Below are 25065 nucleotides of genomic sequence, written 5' to 3'. Positions count from 1 at the left end.
AGGAACAGTGTAGTTTGATTAAAAAGTTGATTGGAGAGGGGAAAACTTATACTTAGGTGCAAAAAATTATAGGCTGTTCATCTACAATGATCTCCAATGCTTTAAAATGGACAAAAAACCAGAGACACGTGGAAGAAAATGGAAAACAAACATCAAAATGGATAGAAGAATAACCAGAATGGCAAAGGCTCACCCATTGATCAGCTCCAGAACAGTGTGGAGTTACCTGTAAGTGCTGTGATAGTAAGAAGACACCTGTGTGAAGCTAATTTATTTGCAAGAATCCCCCGCAAAGTCCCTCTGTTAAATAAAAGACATGTGCAGAAGAGGTTACAATTTGCCAAAGAACACATCAACTGGCCTAAAGAGAAATGGAGGAATATTTTGTGGACTGATGAGAGTAAAATTGTTCTTTTTGGGTCCAAGGGCCGCAGACAGTTTGTGAGACGACCCCCAAACTCTGAATTCAAGCCACAGTTCACAGTGAAGACAGTGAAGCATGGTGGTGCAAGCATCATGATATGGGCATGTTTCTCCTACTATGGTGTTGGGCCTATATATCGCATACCAGGTATCATGGATCAGTTTGGATATGTCAGAATACTTGAAGAGGTCATGTTGCCTTATGCTGAAGAGGACATGTCCTTGAAATGGGTGTTTCAACAAGACAATGACCCCAAGCACACTAGTAAACGAGCAAAATCTTGGTTCCAAACCAACAAAATTAATGCCTCGCAGATGTGAAGAAATCATGAAAAACTGTGGTTATACAACTAAATACTAGTTTAGTGATTCACAGGATCGCTAAAAAAGCATTTTGAACAAAACAGTTTTGAGTTTGTTGCGTTAACAGCAGATGCTACTATTATTGTGAACACCCCCTTTTCTACTTTTTTTTTACTAATAGCCCAATTTCATAGCCTTAAGAGTGTGCATATCATGAATGCTTGGTCTTGTTGGATTTGTGAGAATCTACTGGTACCTTGTTTCCCATGTAACAATAAGAAATATACTCAAAACCTGGATTAATCTTTTTAGTCACATAGCACTACTATTATTCTGAACACTACTGTGTATATATATCTATAACTGAAACAGAAAAAGATGTCACATTTATTTATTTATTTATTTTTCTTAATAGTCATTTCTGGACATTTCTAATTTGATTTTCGGTTTACGCATTGATGAAGGGAAAAAATATCAAATGCTACCATTTAAAAATGCCTGCAATGTTTGCACAACACTGTGTATTTCTCACTGGTAACTAGATTTCTAATTATATATTTATCACTTTATTATAACTTTATTTGTTTTATTTGTATTCCCGTCAGCTGCAGTCAGTCGTCTTCTTGGGGTCCACTTACAGGTCAGTTAATTTGAAAAATGCTTGAGTGCTCACATTTTTGTAAAATGGACAATCATACACATTGCTGTTCACAACAGAAGGCACGGGAGCATGAATCCCCCATCGCTAAAAAAAGCAAACGTATGAAGGGACACAAAATCCTGAAGGGCAATGGAATAATGCAGTCTGCAACCTCACCACTAGATGACACTAAAACCAATACACTGTAGTTTTAAGCAGTTGATCTCTTTCAGTCCTGTTTCTGCTTCATCCCTTTTTTCCATCCCACCTTTGTTTTGTTTTTTAAACACCCCACCTTTCCTGTGACACCCACTTGCAATAATCCCTTGATTTCACTTTATGACACAGTGCCCATACTGATCTGCTCCACCCAGCCTCCACAGCAACATCCACCTCTGGCCCACGCTCCCTGCCTTTGCCCTCCCATGTCCCCTCATGCTGAGTTTATAAAGTCAGCAACCACCACAGTGGGCTCAGTGCTTCAAAGAGGACAGTTTGAGCAGAAGGACAAAGAGTGACTGGACTATGTATTAGCAGAAAACACCGTCTGACAAACAGATCTGAGACACTTTGATGATATTTTTTCTCAGCAGTCATGATGCTCAGGATTTGGTGTGTGCTGTGTGGCCTTGTTTATGTGTGTGCATCACTCTGTGTGAACGGTATTGAATATGAGGAGAACTATGGAGAAAACTACGATAACAAGATCTCTGAGGACCAGCAAAATGGTAAGTTTGAATCATTTAATCCCTTTTCTTGCTTTTATTTCCAACTGTTTGTATTATGGAGAATGTGTTCTATTGTTGCCATCTCTGCTTGAATTAAGCCAAAAACTCAAGTTTTCAAATTTATGGAGTCAAATTGTGCAAAATCACTTTTTTACTACAGTCAGGTCCATAAGTATTTAGACAATGGTGCAACAATGGAACTGAAATGAAACAATCAAGATGTGCTTTTAGTGCATATACCGCCTCCATTTTCAGAGGCCATAAGTAATCAGACAAATTAAATATCATGTAAGATCTTGAAACATGCACTGGTGCCATGCTTCACCACAATCAGGCACAGAGTCATGCGTCACATGGCCAAAATGTCATCATATTCTCCGTAAGTAACCGTTTGACTGACACAAAGTCATCTCTGCTGTACCTAAGAATCCTCCAAAGGCATCAAACATCCAATCATCACATTAGATCAGTGGTTAGAGTCCAAGTCTCACAACCATATAGTAAATGTGCCCCCAGTGTTTCACAATCACTGACCTAAATGTTTACGTCATTTTTTAAACTGTACTTTATTCATATGTCAACATTCATTCATTCATATATATATATATATATATATATATATATATATATATATATATGAATATTTGAACAAAGACAAGTTACAGCTGTGTAAAAACGTCATGTGTTACAAACCAAACTAGTTAAAATTCACCAAATAAATAACCTTGTGTGAAAATTGTCTTGTCGCTGGCAGGAAAAAAGAAGAATTGTGCAAATAATTCTGCGTGTCTTTGCAGTTCTGTTTTAGGAGTAATCAATAAAGTGAGTGATATCAGCCTACTTTGTTGTAACTTCTTTTAATTGGTCAAAAAGGCTAAATAATTAAAATAAATAAATAACATTTCTCTGCAAGCAAACTGAACCATGTTTTAATTTGATCCAGACCTAAACCTTTTTTTTTTTTTTTTTGGACCAAAAATTGGTTTATGAGTGTAAATCTCGGTCTGCGGCAGCTTTCACATCAAGTGGACTAATCTGAAAAGGCCTAACAAGGTGTTAATTTAGGTGCACCACGTATATTTACGTATATTATCTTACTGAAAAGGCACAACAAGTAAGACTAATGGTTATTGGTAGCGTCCATGTGCTGCCTCTATTGTTGCTAGTGTTGAAAGTTTATATTCTGTTCTCTCATGGCAGACGATGAAAGGGTTAGGGTAATGATTACGATGACTGGAACTGAAATGGGGAAGCACACCTTTGACATGACCTACAGTGCATCCGGAAAGTATTCACAGCACTTCACTTTTTCCACATTTTGTTATGTTACGGCCTTATTCCATAATGGAGTAAATTAATTTTTTTCCCTGAAAATTCTACTCACAACACCCCATAATGACAACATTAAAAAGTTTTTTTTTTAAATTTTTGCAAATTTATTATAAACGAAAAACTAAGAAATCACATGCACATAAGTATTCACACCTTTTACTCAATATTTTGTTGATGCACCTTTGGCAAGAAGCTTGGCTCACCTATCTTTGGGCAGTTGTGCCCATTCTTCTTTGCAGCACATCTCAAGCTCCATCAAGTTGGATAGGGAGTGTAAGTGCACAGCCAATTTCAGTTCTCTCCAGAGATGTTCAATTGGATTCAGGTCTGGGCTCTGACTGGGCCACTCAAGGACATTAACAGAGTTGTCCTGAAGCCACTTCTTTGATGAACCTTTACCCCACTCTGAGGTCAAGAGCGCTCTGGAGCAGGTTTTCATCCAGGATGTCTCTGAACATTGCTACATTCACCGTTCCCTCAGTCCTGACTAGTCTCCCAGTTCCTGCTGCTGAAAAACATCCCCACAGCATAATGCTGCCACCACCATGCTTCACTGTAGGGATGGTCCCTGGTTTCCTCCAAACATGACCCTTACCAAAAAATAGTACTGATAAGTATATAAAAAGTAAACTAGAAGTATACTTGAAACATACTTGCATATATAATTTATGTCTCATCAGACCAGAGAATTTTGCTTTTCATGGTCTCATGGTCCTTAAGGTGCCTTTTGGTAAACTCCAGGTGGACTGCCATGTTCCTTTTAGTAAGGAGAGGCTTCCATCTGGCCACTCTACCATACAGGCCTGATTGGTGGATTGCTGCAGAGATGGTTGTCCTTCTGGAAGGTTCTCCTCTCTCCACAGAGGAATGCTAGATCTTTGACAGAGTGACCATCGGGTTCTTGGTCACCTCCTTAACTCAGTTGGAAAAGGTAAAGCACTGTGAATACTTTCTGGATGCACTGTACCTGGGCTGGTGAATACCGCCTTCCAGTTCCTGTTATTTCGTACATACGCACACTGGCACCTCACTTATTTAGTAAATCGGTGCAGCAGATGGCACGCAACCATATGATCCTTTGAAAGACTTGTCCAAACAAAGAGATTGTTGTTGCACTTGTGTTAACCATTTTACTTGGCACACACCTAATGGATCCATCTGCTTGTTCTCCACAGGGGAGCCTTCAGCCACGCCGTGCCAGGCTGCAGATCTGTCTCGCTGGGACAAGCTTTTCATTGCTCTTGAGGATTCCCACATGAGACAGAACATACTGCTGGAGTCTCAACATAGATGCTGTGCAGGAAAAGCCTCTCTCCGGAACCAGGTGGACAAGCTGGCCAAAGGAACCTGCCATCAGTGTCTCTCCAGCTTGAAGCTGGCGTGCCAGGAGCAAGCAGAGAAGGCAAACCTGCGGCTGCAGCAAGCCTTGGTGGAGCTTAGAGAGGAGGGAGCAGAGAGGGAGAGGAGAATTAGTATCACTTTACACCAGCTCCTGCGCAGGAGATTTGAAGAAGGTCGTGATCATGGCGCAGAAACCAGGATGGGACACCAACAAACAGCAAGATCTGCAGGTTTGGGAACACCATTCGGTTCTGGGATGACAAACATCACATCTGGCCTGGAAGAGCAGGAAGTGACATCACCCCTGGATATGGCCGTAATGAAACGGTCTCTGATTGCTATAGCAGCAGACCTCCAGAAAGTTCATCTGCAGCTGAGCAACCTCTTAGAACAAGTGGGATAATTTAAGAGGGACCGAGCAGCAGAAGCAGGAAGTGAGGAGGGCTCCAGTGTGCGTTGCACCTATTATTTTTAATGTTATTCCTTAAAGTTACATTTGTTTTTGGCTGGCTCAAATGATTTTAAATGCAGTGGCTTTACTGAAAACTATTAATGAACCTCGTGGAAAGGGTTCCTCCCTCCTCCCACACGTTAATCATCTCATTATCTGAGCTGGTCCTGACTTTACATCACTATTTCACTGTTTGTGTCGCCATGGTAATGACTGCAGAAAGAAAGTGTCACAGAATTTAGATGCTGGTGATTCTGATTCAGCCTCACTCTCTCATTTGCTACTTTAAGGCTTTAATTATACAAAACAATGTACTAATGGCTTGAGAGAAGTCCACCAAAGCTATGACACAATCCGCCAAACTTTCTTGCAGCCACACACATTTATGACAAGGAGGTTTACACTGGTGTTTGTCAGGAGGACATTTCAAAGGAACACAAACTTAATTCAGTGATCAAAGCAGAACACAATAATCTTTGGTGCAGATCTAGATTAAGGGCCAGATTCTACCGTTGCTATTGCTTTTTAACTTTGATGCTGATTCCTGATTCTAATCCTGCATTTGATCTTTGCTCTACCATTCTGATGAATTCAATCCTGATTACGCGATTGCAATGTGAAAAAGCAGTCTTAGTTCTGCAGTCACGTTCAAAGATCAGAATCAAAAATGTGTGATCAGGATCAAAGGACAGCAACCAGAATGAAAGCTCAAAATTAAAGGTCAACCACTGAAGTGATCACGATCCAAGGTCACTTCTCAGGATCAAAGATCAGAATCAAAGATATGTGAAGAGGATCAAACAACAGCAACCACAATAAAATGTCAGGATCAAAGGGCACCAATCAGAATCAAAGCTCAAAATCAAAGGCCAACTACTGAAAGGATCACGATCAAAGGTCACCTATCAGGATCAAACATCACAATCAAAGATGTGTTATCGTCATCAAAGGACAGCAACCACAATAAAAGGTCAGGATCAAAGGGCACCAATCACAATCAAAGCACCAAATCAAAAGTCAACCACTGAAAGGATCATGATCCAAGGTCACCATCAGGATCAAAGATCAGAATCAAAGAAGTTTGATCAGGATCAAATGACAGCAACCACAATAAAAGGTCAGGATCAAAGGGCAGCAATCAGAATCAAAACTCAAAATCAAAGGTCAACCACTGAAAGTATTACAATCAAAAGTCAGCTATCAGGATCAAAGATTGGGAAAACAGGGTAGAAATCAGAATCAATGCTCAAAAGCACAGGATGGAAATTAAAGTCAAAGCACAATGATTTGAATCAAAGATCAGGATTCAAGGTCATACATTAGGATTAAAGTTCCAGCTAAGTGAGTGTTAGAGTCCCGTGATTGCCCATACATAGGTCTGCTTTCCTCCAGATTCACAATCCTGGTCCAGATCTAGTGGAAGAATTGGAATTTGGTTTGGAGCGGAAGATATTTTAAAGGTGATAGTAGGGCCTTGAAGCATTCACATCATGAGTGCCCTTCTGATTGTTATTGAAAAGTCGGAGCATTATAACGTGGTCCCAGATGAGAGAAAGAGAGGAGGGAGAGAAAATAAAACAAAGAGTGTGGGAACTTTAAATAGGTCACCCCGTTGATGTCACAAAAACATTTTCACTAATGAGAGGTTTTTGAAAATGGACTATTCATATGAATCAGCAGGTGGGTACAGAACTCCACAGAAGTTCTGAAGATTTTTTTTTCTTAAAGGAGTCACATTATGCAAACAGTTTTTGCATAATGTGACCTCTTTTGACCTTTTACAGATAAATATTCTTATGCTTTCATTCTAAACATCCCCAAAATTTCACATTTTTTATTCTTGTAAGAATAGAAGCACTCCTGTTATAACTAAAGTTTCATCTCAAAAGTTTATTTTAATTTTCTGTGTCATATGTCACGAAAGCTGCTACATGGGTTCCTGCTTGCTGTGTGAGACACACCCACAAAAGAAGCGCCTCTTCCTTTGGTGAATTTGCATGGAAAATAGCAGTTCCTTTCCATTTAAAGCAACAGGTGCACAGAAATGGCTCGTTTCTTAAGGAGTCCACATATCAGCAAAAATGTGCACAACCAAACCCTCAGTGTTAAATGAACTCCAGTAGTTTTAAACATTATTCCTGCATTCATACCGGTTCCAAATGTTTCATTATCTTTAATGGTGTTAACTGTCTGACACCTACATTGTTACTTTATGATACATTAAAAGACGTATACTATAGGCACATTATAAAATTTATTGATACTGTTCAAATGTAAGAAAGTGTGATTTTTTTTATTTATTTATTTTTTTTTTTACATGCAAAGGTCTCAGGTTGTGTTTGAATCCACAACCTTGTGGATATAAGCTGAAAACTTTATTGTGGACAGTCTAAGGCACACCTGTGCACTAATCATGGTGTCGAATCAGCATCTTGATATGGCACACCTGTGAGGTGGGATGGATTATCTCAGCAAAGGAGAAGTGCTCACTATCACAGATTTAGACTGGTTTGTGAACAATATTTGAGGGAAATGGTGATAGTGTGTATGTGGAAAAAGTTTTAGATCTTTGAGTTCATCTCATACAAAATGGGAGCAAAACCAAAAGTGTTGCGTTTATATTTTTGTTGAGTATATTTTACATGTTAATAGAGACCAACATTGCTCCAAATAGGAGGTTCACTGGTGCTCATCTGTAAATATTAGAATTCAAAATTTTACATCTGAAAATGCAGTAGGTTTATGGAAATTTTGGATTAATCCCACATTGCTTGTCCTGAGAATTACAGGGAACAAGATGCAGAGCAGTAAGCAAGACAGACTACGTTACCCAGTGTGTATACATGTACTCTGCTCTGTGGGCTCGCCGTCTGTGTAATATTTGATATTTGAATATCAGCAGAGTGCAGCTTTTTCAGAGCAACAAGACAGCAGAGAAGGATGGCAATCTTGAGGCTACTGATGCCCTGGCGGCACCAGGAAATTTTTATGTTGGGGGGGCTCCACAAAATGTCGTTGAAATGAACAATATATAGTAAATTGCTTTATAAATACCAAGGTATATGTTTTAGTCACCCATGCTTCTCTAAAATGTGGTATCAATGCACACACACCTCACTTAAAATTTACCAGTAATAAAATTATAAACATAAATGAAGTTTTAAGAGTGACTGTAATAAATATTTAGGATACCTAAATGTACCTAAAGTATGGAGTAAATCACAGAGGGTGATTTACAAATATCCTTTGATTTGTGCACATGCTTTGTGATCCACAAACACAAATTTCTGACATGTAACTTGTGTGTGGGTTTTTACAAATAAATGTTTATTTAGCAAACTGAAAATTCTGTTTGTGAAGGGTGATTCAGCATTGGTGGCTCACCGAACACATACATTCATCACTTTGCTCAGTTACGCAATATTGAGACATTCTCAGCGCAAAACTACATTTGAGATCCACAATTATGTCAGTCACTATTCACATTATTGGGGGGGGGCTGAGGGAGGCTTGGCTCATTATTGGAGGGCTTAACCCCCTCTTGGCGCCGCCACTGTACTGATGAGTATAATAGACATTACTGCAGTGCGTATTTGTCTAAAAAGTAGGTATTAGGCATAATAAGTCATTCCTCACTTCAAGTGCTTTGTAATAAATCAGCTCATGTGATCAATAACCAATCAATAAGCAGCTACCAGCCTCCCTTTATCCTCACCTTCTTCTTTTACAGCTGATCTGTATACCAAAGCCATCATCCTCTTTCTGTTTGCACCATTTTTGGTCTTCTGATTGTGTGTCCTACTCTTTCCTCCACTATATTAGCTTCACCTGCTCCTTCTTTCTGTCACTCACCAAATCCTCCTGGCCAGCCCGTAAATAGCTAAGGAAGTGGAGCGTGAGCAAGACCAGTGTGAACTGGGGTTGACAACGGAAGCCAGAACATGGCCCCATCTCGCACTTATCAAACAAGCTAAGCTAAGCTAAGCTAGTTGGGTGCAGGTATCAAAATGTATCAAAAGGACATTGCCTTAGTAACAGTTGCACCATCAATGGAACTAATGTCACCAAACTACCTGCTCCTGCTAGGGGTCACCACAACAGATCATCCATCTCCATCTCACCTTATCATCTGCATCTTCCTCTATTACACCAACCAACCTGCATGTCCTCCCTCAGCATACCCATAAACCTCCTCTTTGGCTTCACTCTTCTCCTCTTGCCAGATGGCTCCATCCTCAGCATCCTTCTCCCTATATACCCTTCATCTCTCCTCTACAAATGTCCAAACCATCTCAATCTCACCTCTCTTTGACTTCAAATCATCCAACCTGTGCTGTCCCTCCAATATTCTCATTCCTAATTCTGTCCATCCTTGACATTCTTAAAGAAAACTGCAGCATCTTCAGCCCTGTCTTTTCCAGCTCTCCCTCCTTTTTGTTAGTGCCACCACCTTGAAGCTGCACAACATAGCTGGTCTCGTTACTGTCGTGTAACCCTTCCCTTTCACTTGCAAATATCCTTCTTTCACAAATCATTCTTGCCACCTTTCTCTATCCACTCTTCCCTGCACTCTTTTCTTCACCGCTCTACTACATTACTTTGGTCAGGTGACCCTAAGTATTTAAACTCGCTTACCTTCACCACCTCACCACTCCACCACACCCTCTCTCACACAATCATGTACTCTGTCTTGCTCCAACTTTCATTCCCCCTCTCTCTAGAGCTTACCTCCACCTCTCCAAGCTAGACTCAACTTGCTCTCTACTCTCACTACAGATCATGATGTCATCTACAAACATCATAGTCCATGAACTGCCTGATCTTGTCCATAAACCTGTCCATCACCTTTTCAAACAAGAAAAGGCTCTGAGTTGATCCTTGATGTAATCTCACCTCCACTTCGAATACATCTGTCATTCATATTGCACATCTCACTGCTGTCATACTGTCCTTGTACATATCCTGCACCACCCTCACATACTTCCTCATACAATACTTTCTCTTTACACCCAATCATAAACTTTCGCAAAATCCACAAACACACAATTCAACTCCTTCTGGCCTTCTCTATAGTTCTCTGTCAGCACGCTCTGTGCAATCATTGCATTTCTAGTGCTCTTTTTTTGGCATGAAACCATATGGCTGCTCACAGATCACCTCTTTTCACAGCCAAGCATCCACTGGTCTTTCACATAACTTCATGCTGTGGCTAATTAATTTTATGTCTCTGTAGTTACTGCAGCGATGGCCATCACTCTCGTTCTTAAATGTCAGAACCAGCACACTTCTTCTCCACTCCTCAGTCATGCTCTTACTTTCCAAGATTTTATTAAACAATGTGGTTAAAATCTCAGACCAACTGCCGTTCCACTCTTCGTCATCTTCATAGCTATCCTCACTTCATCCATACCAATCAGTTGCACTTCCTGATTTACGTTCTCCACATCATCCAGCCTTCTCGCTCCATCATTTTCTTTATTCATGAAAACCATTTGTTTGTTCCAGGCTGTAAACATATTTATTTCTGCTGTAAAGTTGGACATTTTAACAGAGGTGACTATATGGAGGGACTCCCTTTTGGAGCCAAGCTTAAATGGCCATTCAAGGAACTGCAAGATTTATCAATTTGACATTAGTTTCCTTTCTGAGTCCTGAAGGTTGGGTCTTGGGTAGAAGTCACTGCTATTGTACATTTTATAAGGTGCGCCAATATTAGCACACGCCTAAGGAAGAAAATCAGCATTACATAAAAGGTGTGTTAATCAGAGTGTTTAATTTCACATCACGTAGTCACTATAACAGACAACACAATGTTGGCACTTTCCAAAAAAGCTAACAATACAAAATAGATCATTCTTCGATAGACACTGAGCAGTCTTTTATGTACATGTAACATAAAGCAAGCAAGGTTGGGTAGGATTACTTTGAAATGTAATCCAAAAGTAATCAGATTACAAGTAATCCAAATGTATTCTTTCAAAGTAATCCTACCCAACATTGAAAGCAAGGGTGTGCAGATTGAGAGACATACAGTAAGTGTGATGAGGAAAAGTTCCTATTTAATGGGGGAGTCCAAAATCTCTTCATATTCCTCCCTCTGGTGCCTCCCACCACCACGAGAGGGGAGCAGCTTCAGTGCCACCAGCCAACCGACGCTCAGAACCACCATTATGTTCCCGACAACCTCAGGGGCCGTGGGCACAAGTGGCAGCATGGCCAGGTGCAGCACCATGGCAACGGGTATCTCCAAGCTTTGAGACGCGGAGACCAGAGCTGGGTGAAGTCGAGTGAGGGCATGTGTCATCCCAAGAAAAGCTGCTACCGAGCAGGCAACAAGCCCCAGGACCACACCCCAAGCTGAGACACTCACAGGCCAGGACCAGGCCTCCTGGAGCAGGGCAAAGGAACCTGAGGCCAGCACACATCCAGTCCAGCTTATGGTAAAGAGGGCGGTGCCGAGTCCCACCCGCTCCTTCAGGGACCGATAGGTGACCAGTGCCAGAGCCATCCACAACCCCGCCAGCGCAGAAAGAGACCAGCCAAATGCACCCCTCCAGAACACCACTGGGTCAGTTGGTGAATTGGACTCGTTCTCATCTGCTGTGGGAAGCAAAACAAGCCCCAAACCGCACAGACCTGCAGCTATGGTGATTCCGTCAGCCAATCCCAGCTTTTCCTCCAGGAGCAGGAAGGCCAGAGTAGCTGACAGCGCGGTAGTCACCAGGCGCCAGGTTGTTGTAGTAATTCCTGGTGTGATGAAGGTTAAGGAAGAGTAGGTACAGCAGAGGGAGAGGGAGTAGGCTATTCCGTAACACAGCAGACGTAGACGAAAACCCTCTGGGCCAAAAGGGTTCTCACCCCTCTGTAGAGGTACACCCACAGAGAGGAGCTGGATGATGGAGCGAACCAAGAGCAGAAACAAGGGGCAGAGGCCGAAGTGTTCAGAGGCCAAACGGGTTAGAATGATCAAACAGCCGTGAACGACGGCGGCGCAGAGGAGTCCCACCCAGGTGAGCCGAGACGCAGACACAGACGCCTCCCCGAAACTGGCCAGTTGCTCCCCTACGCCTCTTCCAGACCCCTTTGCAGCTCGGACTCCCACGTCACTTCCATCTCCTCCCCCTGCGGCCTGAGGTTTGCTGGGCATCTCCTTATCTTTATCTGTGGAGCCGAACAGCGTCAGAGGCCACTTCTTGCTTTCCGTCAACTGTTTTTTGTCAGACGTCTCCTCCAGGAAAGAACCAAAGTCCTCAAAAGACGGAGCCTCATCATAGCCTTCGTCTCCGGGCTGGGGGAAGTGCGTGTGTACTCCAGGCTGAGGGGAGTAAGGGGTGCGTGTGGCATATTTGGCTGTGACTGTTTGTGGGTGGATCTTTACCCTCTTCTTCGAGTTGCCCAGGAGGTGAGTGGACTCCATTTTAAAACTAGACACCTGTGAGGGAAGAGAAAGAGCAACGTTAGAGTCACATATGTTTTTCATACACCCCAGCACATCCACTCCCCCCTCGCCTCCACCTACCCAACCATCATCTCTCTCTTGGATGTTGCTTGATATCTCATATATCTTTAATATCCGTGATATAAATAGCAGTGACTCACATCTCCCCATGTGTTCCACAGAGACCACCAGCTTTGCCCGCTGGTTTGTTATTTCTGAGTCTTGAAATTTCACATTATGTCCATATTAGCAGCATCACACATCACCATAATGACATGGCTCTTACTGCTTCTTTTACGCTTCCCCACAACATCAGCTGGTACAAGGTGGAAATGACAGTTACATAAGGTTCGTTTGACTTTTGCTCGCCTTTGGAATACGGGTTTAAACTACTCGTGAAATATTAAGGTGATGGGTTAAGGTGTTGGGCTTGAGACCAGAAGATCCTCGGTTCAAATCCCCGCCTGACTGGAACATCACTAAGGGCCCTTAGGTAAGGTCCTTAATCCCCTATTGCTCCCGGTATGTAATGAGCGCTTTGTATGGCAGCACCCTGACATCGGGGTGAATGTGAGGCATAATTGTAAAGCGTTTGATCGTCTGATTCAGATGGAAAAGCACTATATAAATGCAGTCCATTTACCATTCTTTACTTTTCTTTGTGTTTTCTGAATAATGTTAACATATTGTAATTATTATATTTAAAATAAAATAAATTATGAAAAATTTGGCCCCACAAAAATGGGCAAAACCATTTTTATCAAATAATTTATTTAAAAAAAATCATATATATATATATATATAAATTTTTCAAATATAGTCTTGCAAAAGACTGGCGTCCTGTCCAGGGTGTACCCTGCCTCATGCCCTATGACTGCTGGGATAGGCTCCAATCCCCCACATGATCCTTAATTGGGGTAAGCGGGTATAGAAAATGGATGGAAGATATGTATATAAATTTTATATATTTTATTACCAAATATTTTATTACCAAAATATCAATTGGACTAGTGACCCAGTCATGAATTTCTGTCGATCAGTTCATCAGTTACACTCCATTGCAGGTATTGTCAAGTACGGAAACACAAACAGACAGACAGACAGACACACACACACACACACACACACATACTGTACATACACAGGCACTAAAAACAATTATGTCAGACATTTCTTTATTTTAAAATGCTTGAAGCTAAATGAACCAACAGCTTCACAATGTGAAAAAGATTCACTAAATAATATTTTTGCTTCTGAAAATGATTGTTGGAATGTTTCAAGGACGGAATTAAAATAAAATAAAATATTAAAAAAATCCTGCAAAAAAAAAAAAAAAAAAAAAAAAAACTGCTTCAAAACACTAAACAACTGCTTCAGAAAATGAATCTTTGTATCAAAATGTTGGAAATTAAAGAAACAAAGTAAATCATTTTGTGAAGACAAAGTGATTTACTTTACAAGAAAATTTGAGCAGTCAATTAAGTAATCTTTACCGATTCCTGATTCAAATTATTCACTCTTTTGAAACATTTGGAACAGCAAATAAATGCTTGCTTGAGTGTTGTGAAAATGTTTCAAACACTAAAGTTTAATATTAAATACAGGGCGTTTTTCCAATTTTCCAACATTTTTTCTGACTTTGCCCTTTGACCTACGACCTTGAAAACTGATTCAGTTCTTGACTATCAGGATATGAATCTTCAGTAAAAGTTTCATAATGATAAATGAAAAACTGTGGGCTGTTCACAAACAAACAGGGGCGAGAACATAACCTCCTCCAACTTCATTGACGGAGGTAATAACACGAACATGAAACAACAGCATCAGAAACTGATTCAGTGTTTCAAAGTGAAAGAATCATTACTTCATATTTTGACATCTAGCTGACCATGGGTGCAACCTCACTCACCCAAAATAAAAGGCCTCTGCTTTAAAAATGTCCACTTTTAATTATATGTCAGGCAGTAAAATGAAAAAAGGAAAAAAAAAAAAATCCTCACCATGACTATTAATCTTCCTCCTCTATGCCACCTCTGACTGCTGTTTTAATTTCACACCATTTCCCCATCTCTGTAATGTTTCTCTTCAAGGTCGCGCTCCACGGATGACTACCTGCTAACCGACATCGTTACAGCTCTCTGCAGCATAGCAATATGGCCATGCAGGTGCTGTAGTGCAAACACACTGCTGCATTACCGCCGTGTGCAACATTTATTTCTCTGGGCAACATCATCTGTATACTCACAGGGGCATATGGTGCTTGCCACAGTAACAACTCTCTTAATTGCTTCATAACTGCTGCGAATCCAAGATGCAATTTGCACTTTTAAATCCAAGAATTTGTTAAACAAAAGGAAGATGCATAACAAAACACGCAATGTCAAATCAGAGTGTAAAAGCAGCACTGAGGATTTTTTTCTAGTCTATTGTCCTGACTGCAGAGTGGAGCAGAACCTTTTTGGAAGCTGCCATTTTTGGCAGCGTATGGCTGTTTCTCACATTCTCAGCACTAGGAGTGATGAATTTGGATTAGTGGCTGCATAATTGACCTTTGACCTCCCCACAAATGGAGATCGCATCATTTGCAATCGCCCTCTTTAAATCAAATATTCCAGCTAGGAGTCAGGTGCCGCTTTATAACTTCAGAATCATTTCACATTAACCTTGAGGTTAACCTACACTTGAAAATGAAAAAATAAATAAATAAAAATGTTCCTCTGCCTCAAACCTCTGACATAAGGAGAAGGTGAAACATGTCAGTTCAAATACCTGATGAACTGTGACTTTCTTTTAAATGTTAGATGTCATCGGGTCACTGCACAAATAAGGGCATGAGGATGACATTTGAGACACTCTTCCTGAAGGTTCCATCTGCTGCTCCACACAGAGATCAGGATGTTCCTGTCTGGATTTTCTCAGTGTGTAATCTTCTCTTGTGGATGATGCAGCCTCTGCAATGCTGCTGCTGCTACTGCTGCAAGCTCTGCTGTTAGTCTGAAAAGCCCATTTCACACCTTACAAGATAATATAATAAGCCCAGACAGACAAAAAAACAAAAACAAAAACCTGCACATTGTGATCTTGGCAGCAATTCAGCCCCATGTGATCAGGAGAAAACTGTCTTTACAGTAAATCTGGTGCAAAAAAGGAAAAGAAGCATAGTCCTTGTTTTGATGCCTTTAAAAGCTGTACCATATTTAGATCTTTAACATGCACTATTAATCGGATCAGTTTTCTGACCGCTGGTGTGTTCATAGTGAAGATGCTGAATGTATTATTCATGTGTCAGCCTGCAGGATGAATATTGCATGCACAGAATAAATAAAGATCAAGCCTATGTGTCTCCCCTCAAGGTGTTCTGCTGATGGAACTCACCACGCACGAATATCTCGTGTGTATCCTTGCATCTGTTCCAACACCTAACGTCTCACACCCACACCGCAGCAGGGTTTATAGTTCGATTCCCACCGGCGCGCCACCCGGGCTCACATCCGCCCGAACGCACTGTGAGGTTCCGCCCTGTGTCAAAACTCCACAGACATCGCGTAGAAGTCATCGTCATGTCGTGTCTTACAATGACAGTCCGACCCGTGACCCACGCCGTGCATGACGAATTCTTGAATGGAGGCAAAGGCGCGCACTCGTTTGCGCGCTGCGCCCGCCTTTTGGCACAAAGCGGTTCGCGCGTTCCCAAATGAATAAACTGGGGGACTTTTCTTTAATTAATGTGGTGCGATCGTTAAATCTCTTCTCAACTGACCTGCTTTCCGGGAAACCAGTGAGAACTTCCCCCTCTCTCAGCCTCAGTCCATGTGGAAACAGATCAATCCTCCCGTCACATCTTTTTGGCCACTCGCTCCTCTCCTTTTTATTCTTCTTCTTCTTTTTTTTTTTTCTTTTTTGCTCCTCAAAGGTGCCTCAACCTCCGCTTATTTCAAAATGAGGAAGGAAATCTGTGATTCTTCTGGTCCATCGCTCCAAGTACTGATGAAGATGGTCCACCAAAAACAAAGGGAGGAGGAGGAGGAGGGTGTCTGAGCATGCGTAAAATCCACCAAACACCAGCGCGCCCTCACTCGTTGGTTATCACACCGCATTGTGTGTGAGAGAAAGCTGTTTGAATAATGGATGAAGGTTTTTGGGTTGAGTTTGAAGAGAAGGTTTATGTGTATTTTAAAAATATACAAGAAAAGATGCTTTCGCAGGTGATAAATCTTTCAAATGAAAAACAAGTTCTCTATAAAACTAATTATTTCTCACAATCAACTGTTTAACTGGATCTTGAAGGATTAGTTCAGGCAATAACCTGAGGGTTAGTGGCAAAGACCAAAGTGATGTCAGTCAAAGAAGACCATAAATGGACTGCATTTATGTAGAGAGCTTTTCCATCTGCATCAGATGCTCAAAGCATTTTATAATTATGCCTCACATTCACCCATTCACACACCAATGTCAGGGTGCTGCCATGCAAGGCGCTCACTGCACACCAGGAGCAACTTGGGAATTAAGGACCTATAAGGGCCCTTAGTGATTTTCTGGTCAGGCTGGGATTTGAACCGAGGATCCTCTGGTCTTAAGCCCAACGCTTAACCACTAGACCATCCAAGCAATATGTCAATCAACCATCAACTCATGGAAGAAGCGTCAAGTTTCACATACTCGGGTAGATCTCAACAGGCAAACAGTGTTTTCCAAAGACTGCAGAAAACCTGGGCATCCAAGCACATTAGCCTCAAAAGTAAAACTGTATTCGATAGTTATCTTGTCATACCACTTGCACAATATATGTTGGGGAAATGTGGTAAATGAGAGAGAGAAAACTGCTGGCAGGCTTGACATGTTTCATCAGAGATGTCTCTCGAAAAATCCAGGTGTGGCATGGGGAGACAGGATAACTAAAGAACAAGTCCTCTCCAAAGAACAACCCAAAGACCACTCAGCCTAACTGTCCAAGAACACAGACTTCTAAGATGCAGGGACACATCCTTACGATGACAGATGAGTGACATCCCAAAGCATCTTTGCAATGGTGACAGAAGGTAGTAAAAGAAAGAGGGAAAGACTGATGCAAAAGTCATAGTGATGGAGCAAGAAATCAGTATTCCAATAGGAGTTGGAGGAACTAATTCTACATAAGTAAGTAAGTAAAAGATGAGTTCACTTTATTTTTACACTTCCAATCACGTTATAGTGTTCGCAATCAAATCTCTGAGTGTGCTACACACCTTTGATACTTGCATCATTTGCCATAAATCTCATTTTTAACAAATGTTGGACATGTTATGTTAAATAATTTTATAAAGTTCTCCCTTAGCTGTGCTACATCTTCTGAGAGTACTCATTGAACACAAGAGTGAATATCAGCAGTGGTTCTTTGCAGCCTTTGTTTTTTGTTTGTTTTTTTTTCTCTCAAAGGGTTGTATTCCATTGACCAGACTGCTCTTTATGAGATCCCCAACAACTTGGTGGACATCACGGCCGGCCTGTACATAAGTACCGTGAGTGCTGTCCAGACTGGGGAGCAGAGTCTCTGACTTCTTCCAAGAGAATTCTGGCATTTGTCAGCGGTGTTCTGGCTCAAAAACTGAATTGCTATATTTACATAATCTAGTTATGCCAATGGTCCCATATAACTTGATTGACTAAATGAGATGGAGAATATACTTGGAACAAGTTCCAGTTCATTGTAAATTTATTTCATATCAACATGGATTCTTATTACAAACTTGTCTACCACAGACAGTAATATCACCACTCTGGTTATCATATATCAATTTTCAAAAGTGTGCTGTCAAATCCCATTGCCTGGACCACCCTCTGCCGCTCAGCTGGATGAAACTATCATGACTGTGTGCTTGGGAGTTTTGGCATTCTAGAAGGGCATGGTATTACACAGAGTTAGGATTCTGACATGCCTTTTTGTGACCGGATAAGAATCTAGTTAAATAGGGGGTGGTGGCCAAGTGGTTAATGCACTTGGTTTCAGTGCAGAAGGTTCCTGGTTCAAATCCCACCCCTGCCACATTTCTCAATGTAATGTGGAGTTGCGTCAGGAAGGGCATCCGGCGTAAAACCTGTGCCAATTCAACATGCAGATCCACCTTGGATTTGCTGTGGCGACCCAGAGTGCAAACAAGGGAGCAGCCGAAGGGACTTACATAAGAATCTAATTAAATGTTTCTTCTGGTTATCTTTTCCAGGACAGTCGCCAAACAGCTCCTGAATCATTAAATACGGCAATATCTTCAGATCTATTGATGCCGCCAATTCCAGTACCTGGCGGACTGGTAGGTTTGCGGATTGAAGGGACAGTCCTGTGTGCTATCTGTAGACATCCTTGAAGCTACTTTGAAGGATGACGCCCACCTCGTCGGCATGCTTGTGTGTTTGGAGCCACTCACCAAGAAGGGTGTTTTGGGGGTCCAAAGGTCCATCTCTCTCTGCTCTGCTGCAAGCTGATTAGCTCATTCAGCTGTCTGTTAGTACTTGATTGGCTACCTGAATGAACTAATCAGCTTGTGGCAGAGAAGAGAGAGATGGAAATGGGTCACATGATGATATTTGGGGACCACTGGTTTAAAGGATTTCGATTCCACAGTCCACTCTGCTCCCCAGTCCCCTTCCCCAGGGCACTCAAATCACCTACCAGTTGTTGATCAAACCTGGTTTTTGCATTTGTCAGGATGTTTTTTACTGTGAACATTATTTCTGCTGTACTACTCTTGCTTGACATTTTATGGATTTTTGTGTCTGCTTTGCCCATGTCTGCTTCTTCTTCTCCTTTTTGCCTTTTTTTTGGCTGATGACTCTTTGTATTGCCCTTGCGTTCTGTCTAAATTAAACCATTCTGCACTTGGAGTCTGTGAAAGCTGGTTCTGTTCCACAAGATTTGTTTCGCAGTCACTGTTTGAGTCATAAAAACAAGATTGCACACCTTCATGATTCAATAACCTGACAGTAATTGCTTTGACATTTTGCCAGCTAAACACTTGTGTGTTCCACTCTGTGTTTAGTGGTATTAACCTTTGCCAGTGGGAGCCGGCTGTGCAGTTGCAAGTCGGTTGGATGGTCCTGGGCTTTTTAATAAGAAGCCCTGCTACACTATGTGGCTGCCACTTTGAAATTATACAATATGCATGGTCAATAGCAGTATATTACTATTACCATGTAGCATATGAGCAGGAAAACAAATTATTAATTATACCATGAATCGACTTCACTAATTAAATGTTAGGTTTCTTCATGCACAAATATACAGTCATTCCAAAATTAGTGCTTGTAAAGAATTCCTAACACTTGGAAATTTAAAGTGGTGTGTAACCATACAGGGCCTCCATTTTTATATTTTGTAGGACACAGTTCACTGCATGCTTTCCAAGTCTCAAGCAAAAACGTGAAATCTGGTGTTCAGCAGGCATGTGTTCTGGTTCCTATGCTGTTTAATGTTTAGTTGGATTGTGGAAATCAGTGGCTTAGATGCCTTTGTCGATGGTGGAAAGGTTTGCTGACCTTGACTTCAGAGATGATGCTGTGATCTTTGTGGAATCCAGGCTTTCAAGGATTTCCTGGACTCCATCGTCAGAAGTGCATCTATATGCTGTGTAAGTGTTCAACTTGTGGAGACATTGTGTTTCTGCAGTGACATTCATGTCTCTCTGTCTTTGGTATTTGACATCGAGAGATGCCTGGGAGGAGCTTGGAGAGCCAAGTCTTTAGGCTTCTTGTGCTTCATGTCTTAATGCATGATTGCAAGATTTGGATGCTAACCAGTGACTAGATGTTTTTGGTACTCTATCTCTTTGGAGGATTCTGATGACTTTGTGTCAAACAAATGGTTACTTAAGGCGATTTAGATGAGGAGTCTCATTTGCATTGTGAAGGAGCATCAGCTATCATATTTTGGCCATGTGGTGCCTTTCTCTGGGCATGATCCAACACGTAAGTGAGGACCCCAGCAACTGAAAAAGGCCAAGGAGACGACCATGTTTCACACCCACGTGGGAGTGGCTCTGTTGTCTGGGTGAACGTCATTCAGGAACCAAGATGGTTTTTTAGTGTGGTGGATGTGGTGATGTGCAGCAGCATGCTCCAAGACCTGACATACTGTTTGATAAAATAGAATATGTGCAATGGAGGAAAATTGAGTTTGAAAGCTTTTAATCAGGATGTATGGCAACAAATATGTTTGGCTGATGAACAGTTATGAACAATTTTAACAATATACGGAGCCAAAAAATACAATTTTTACTTTTCTTTCTATCTTTCTGTCCTTCATCATGCACATCCTTTGGGTTATTTCTCTGAGGAAGGAGCGGAATGTCTCAGGTTTCCATGGTGACAGCAAATAAGAGCACATAGGGTTTAGCTGTTTAAGGGCACTGATAAATCCCATCAGCTCCTCTGCAGCCTGGTTCTGGGAGTCCGTTCCTATCGAGATTCAAAGGAGCTGCCAGCAGGGAGCAGTTGGTGACTTGCTGTGATAAGAACATGCTACGAGAAGCAGACCTGAACTGACAACAGGGACAAAGAGAGCAAGGAAGAAGGAAAGTCAGTAAGAAATACTGGAGAGGAAGATGGAGAGGGGTGGATAGACTTTTTTCAGGAATATAAGCACAACTGTGTCAGAATCAAGAGGCTTCTTCAGTGTTTGCTTCTTTCGCTCCACCTCATTGGGATGAATTATAGAACATCGTGAAGAGCAGAGTGGCAGCAAAAAGGGAAAAAGTCAATAAGCATTGTACTAAATTTGGCTTTATCACTCTTTTGCTATCTGCTGCAACTTTATCTGTTATGTTAGTCTCTGTTGACTGGATCCAGTTCATTCAGTGTTGTTTGAGTGTGGCACATTCTCAGAGAATACATTTTCAATTAGGTCTCATTGTGTTTTTACTATATACAGTGAACCCGGAAATTATTCACCACGTTTCACTTTTTCCACATTTTATGTTACAGCCTTATTCCAAAATGGATGAAATTCATTTTTTTCCTCAAAATTCTAAACACAATACCCCATAATGACAATGTGAAAAGTTTTTGGTTTTTTTGCAATTTTTTTTTTTTTTTTGCAAATTTATTAAAAATAAAACAACTAAGAAATCACATGTATGCACAGTGAGGCTAATAAATATTTAAGCCACTGTCAATTTTGCAAGTTTTCCCAGGTCTACAATTTTGTCCCTGGTGTCCTCTGACAGCTCTTTGGTTTTGGCCATGGTGGACAGGTTGGAATGTGATTGAGTGTGTGGACAGATGCTTTTTATACAGGTATAAGTTCAAACAGGTGCAATTAATACAGGTAAAGAGTGCAGAATAGGAGGACTTTTTAAAGAAAACTAACAGGTCTGTGAGAGCCAAAATTCTTGCTGGTTGGTAGGTGATCAAATATTTATTTCATGCAATAAAATGCAAATTAATTATTTAAAAATGATACAGTGTGATTTTCTGATTTTTATTTTGTTTTCAGATTCTGTCTCTCACAGCTGAAGAGCACCTACAATAAAAAATTACAGACCTCTCCATTCTTTGTAGGTGGGAAAACTTGCAAAATCGACAGCAAATCTACCTTTCTGCAGTTTTGTCCATTCCTCTTTGCAGCACCTCTCAAGCATCATCAGGTTGGATGGGGAGCGTCGGTGCACAGCCATTTTCAGATCTCTCCAGAGATGTTCAATCAGATTCAGGTCTGGGCTCTGTCTGGGCCACTCAAGGACATTCACAGAGTTGTCCTGAAGCTACTCCTTTGATATCTTGACTGTGTGCTTAGGGTCATTGTCCTGCTGAAAGATGAACCGTTGCCCCAGTCTGAGGTCAAGAGTGCTCTGGAGCAGGTTTTCTTCCAGGATGTCTCTGTACATTGCTGCATTCATCTTACCCTCACTCCTGACTAGTCTCCCAATTCCTGCTGCTGAAAAACAACCCCACTGCATGATGAAGACTGGCATTCACGCTAAAGAGTTCAGTCTTTGTCTCATCAAAACGCTCCTACGATGGAGCTTAAGAGGTGCTGCAAAGAAGAATAGGCAAAACTGGCCAAAGATAGGTGCACCAAGCTAGTGGCATCATATTCAAGAAGAATTGAGGCTGTAATTACTGCCAAAGGTGCATCAACAAAGTATTGAGCAAGGGATGTAAATACTTATCTTTATGTAATTTCTTTATTTAAAAATATTTTTAAATAAATTTGCAAAAAAAAAAAAAACTTTTTTTCATGTTGTCATTATGGGGTGTTGTGTGTAGAATTTTGATGAAAAAAAATGTACTCAGTTTTGGAATATGGCTGTAATATAACAAAATGTAGGAAAAGTGATGCACTGTAAATACTTTCTGCGTGCACGGTAGGTTTTGTGTGTTTATGATCTATAAGCAGGATGCCATTATTCAAAGCTTGTGTCCTTGGGTGTCTCTGTGGCTGTTCTCATTACAGGAGGAGCTGATGAGAACAGAAGCAAGTGAACTGCAGACTGCAGAAAGGACACATTCATCACCAGAGTGCCACACCAGAAATGAGAGTCACAATCAAGGCAGTGGAAAATCTCTGTAGGGGTCAGGGTGGGGATAAAATGAGGATGTTGCCCTGGTGCAATGGAAACAAGACCCCAGATTAGGTGGACCACCATCAGTATGTGTGTTCCATTGTAGCAACACTGACAGATGTGGACATGAGGGCCAATAACTGCCAGGTTTATGAGGGAGATTGTGATTGACTGTAAGGGTAATACATCAGCCACAGTGGTGGAAATGAAAAGAGAGGAGCAGAAAGAGGAGGAGGACATGGGATGATAGAGCTGAAAATGGAAAAAAAAAAAAAGGCCTCCAGAGCAAAAACACTGCTAGCAAGGTCAATGGAAACGAGAAACAGAACAAGCAGTTGCACACAGTCTCAGCTGCACACAGTCAGAAGCCCTCCAGATATGAGCAAAGAATAAAGCAGAATATGTCAGAAAATAAATAAGCTTTGAAATGGGCACAAACAAATGTCACCAAAATGTCATCGGAGCCCCTTCAATACTGTTTCCCCACAAATTGAGATGTTTGTCAGCTGAACTCGCTGTTGGTGTGATAATCTGTGTTTAACTTGAGAGTCTAAATAGGGTTCCTTCATTCTTGCAGAGCGAGACAGCCTCTGTTTCCATGGTTACAACCCCAGGAAAAGTTTTTATATTCTGGAGAACCGCCGTGAACCAGCATGCAAGCGCATGTTGCTCAAGTATGTCTTTGTGCATGTGCACATGTTAAATCGGGGTGCGATGTCTGCACAACGGCTGCGTGCAGACGTAAGAGCTACGTAATGAAAGCATTGCATCATACATCACGACAACCTCGATAGAATGCTTTTGTGCATTGAAAAGATGGGTTAATATAAAATCAATTCTTTATCTTTCATGTTGTCATTATGGGGTGCTGTGAGTTGAATTGTTTTATGTATGTCACCAGTAAGGAAAATAAATAAATAAATAAAGGAGACTGCAAAACACTGATTATAAACAAAAATGACCTCAAAGGCAAGGCAATCTCAAAGGGTAAGGAGCCAGATGGTTTCTCAAGAAGGGCACTTTGTGCAATTTGTTGTCTGGATTGTGTAATAAGGCAGCTCTAATTGAGGAGAGACTCCAGCTCATCCCAAATGCAGTCTAATGGGCACAGTTATAAATTTATATGTAAAAGTCTATTGAAACTGAATTATGTATAAGAGGCAGCAGTAGCACACATTTTGCCTTGTATATCAAAGAGGCATCAGTTTGTTTTTGTTGTTAGAGATGCTGTGACATGCAACTAAACTGCTGCTATGTTTGTATTTATTACTTGTTTTGTAAGATGGCTTAAGAACTCCTGATCTGTTTTTGTTCAAATTTGGCAGCTGCATTTGTCTCGTGGGTGGGAAAAAGTGGTTTGATTTAGAAGAGAATCGGTCAACATTCAGGGCCAAGTTGTCAAGGCCCTGTGCTAATATGAAGGAAAATGAGTTTTAAAAAAAGAAAAGAGAGAAATTAGTTCATAAACTCATTGTTAGTGAACGTGACTATTTCAAATACCATGTATTATTTTGTTTTGTGTATATGCCCGATAATTTGATATGGTGGCATTGCCATGCTCCCTGAGCACTTTTTATGCAGTTAATAATATTTAAACTGCTCTACTGCTGGAAGATTGTGACAAAACAAAGTTCTCACTGCTGCATTTTTCCACTTGCCAAATATTTTCACGCTGTGGTACGTATATGAACACATCTCTAATGAGAATAAGACAGAAATATTGTCCCTTTGCGTTGCAGCATTTCATTAACTGACTCATTCAGCTGAGAATATTTCTCCTACCTTTTTGTCCTTCCACTGTTTTCTCATTTGCCTAAGAAGTGCTTAAACGTCTTGAAAGTCCTCCTCCTGGTTCCTAACAGCTTTTTTTTTTAACC

At 41.1% G+C, this 25065-nt stretch overlaps 2 protein-coding genes across 4 annotated transcripts; one reads left to right on the top strand and one right to left on the bottom strand.

Annotated features, from left to right (window-relative positions):
- Positions 1–1858: 1858 nt before the first annotated feature.
- On the top strand, positions 1859–6755 carry LOC117531900 (pentraxin-related protein PTX3-like). Its single transcript, XM_034195090.1, has 2 exons — positions 1859–2094; positions 4602–6755. The coding sequence occupies exons 1-2, from the start codon at positions 1962–1964 to the stop codon at positions 5168–5170; spliced, it is 702 nt and encodes a 233-aa protein (XP_034050981.1). The 5' UTR covers positions 1859–1961; the 3' UTR covers positions 5171–6755.
- Positions 6756–10973: 4218 nt separating this feature from the next.
- On the bottom strand, positions 10974–16499 carry slc35g2a (solute carrier family 35 member G2a). Of its 3 annotated transcripts, none has more exons than XM_034195224.1 (3): positions 16417–16499; positions 11220–12650; positions 10974–11113 (listed from the first exon to the last, which is right to left on the bottom strand). In XM_034195224.1, exon 2 carries the CDS (start codon positions 12633–12635, stop codon positions 11274–11276), a length of 1362 nt encoding a protein of 453 aa, XP_034051115.1. In that variant the 5' UTR covers positions 12636–12650; positions 16417–16499; the 3' UTR covers positions 10974–11113; positions 11220–11273. The 3 variants fall into 3 exon arrangements, with proteins under 3 accessions (XP_034051115.1, XP_034051116.1, XP_034051114.1); XM_034195225.1 differs by lacking the exon at positions 16417–16499 and adding an exon at positions 16076–16152; XM_034195223.1 differs by lacking the exon at positions 16417–16499 and adding an exon at positions 14657–14769.
- Between the last annotated feature and the right edge of the window lie 8566 nt (positions 16500–25065).

This window comes from Thalassophryne amazonica, chromosome 19 (genome assembly GCF_902500255.1).
Source record: "Thalassophryne amazonica chromosome 19, fThaAma1.1, whole genome shotgun sequence".
NCBI classification, from domain to species: Eukaryota; Metazoa; Chordata; class Actinopteri; order Batrachoidiformes; family Batrachoididae; genus Thalassophryne; species Thalassophryne amazonica.
Note: the sequence above shows the minus strand (reverse complement) of the source record. Positions and strands in the feature narration are given on the sequence as shown.

Excerpts from the sequence above, each read along its gene's own strand:
- LOC117531900 (XM_034195090.1), top strand. The coding sequence starts at position 1,962 with ATGATGCTCAGGATTTGGTGTGTGCTGTGTGGCCTTGTTTATGTGTGT. Across the intron at positions 2,095-4,601 it reads CTCTGAGGACCAGCAAAATG|GGGAGCCTTCAGCCACGCCG; the intron begins GTAAGTTTGAAT and ends TGTTCTCCACAG.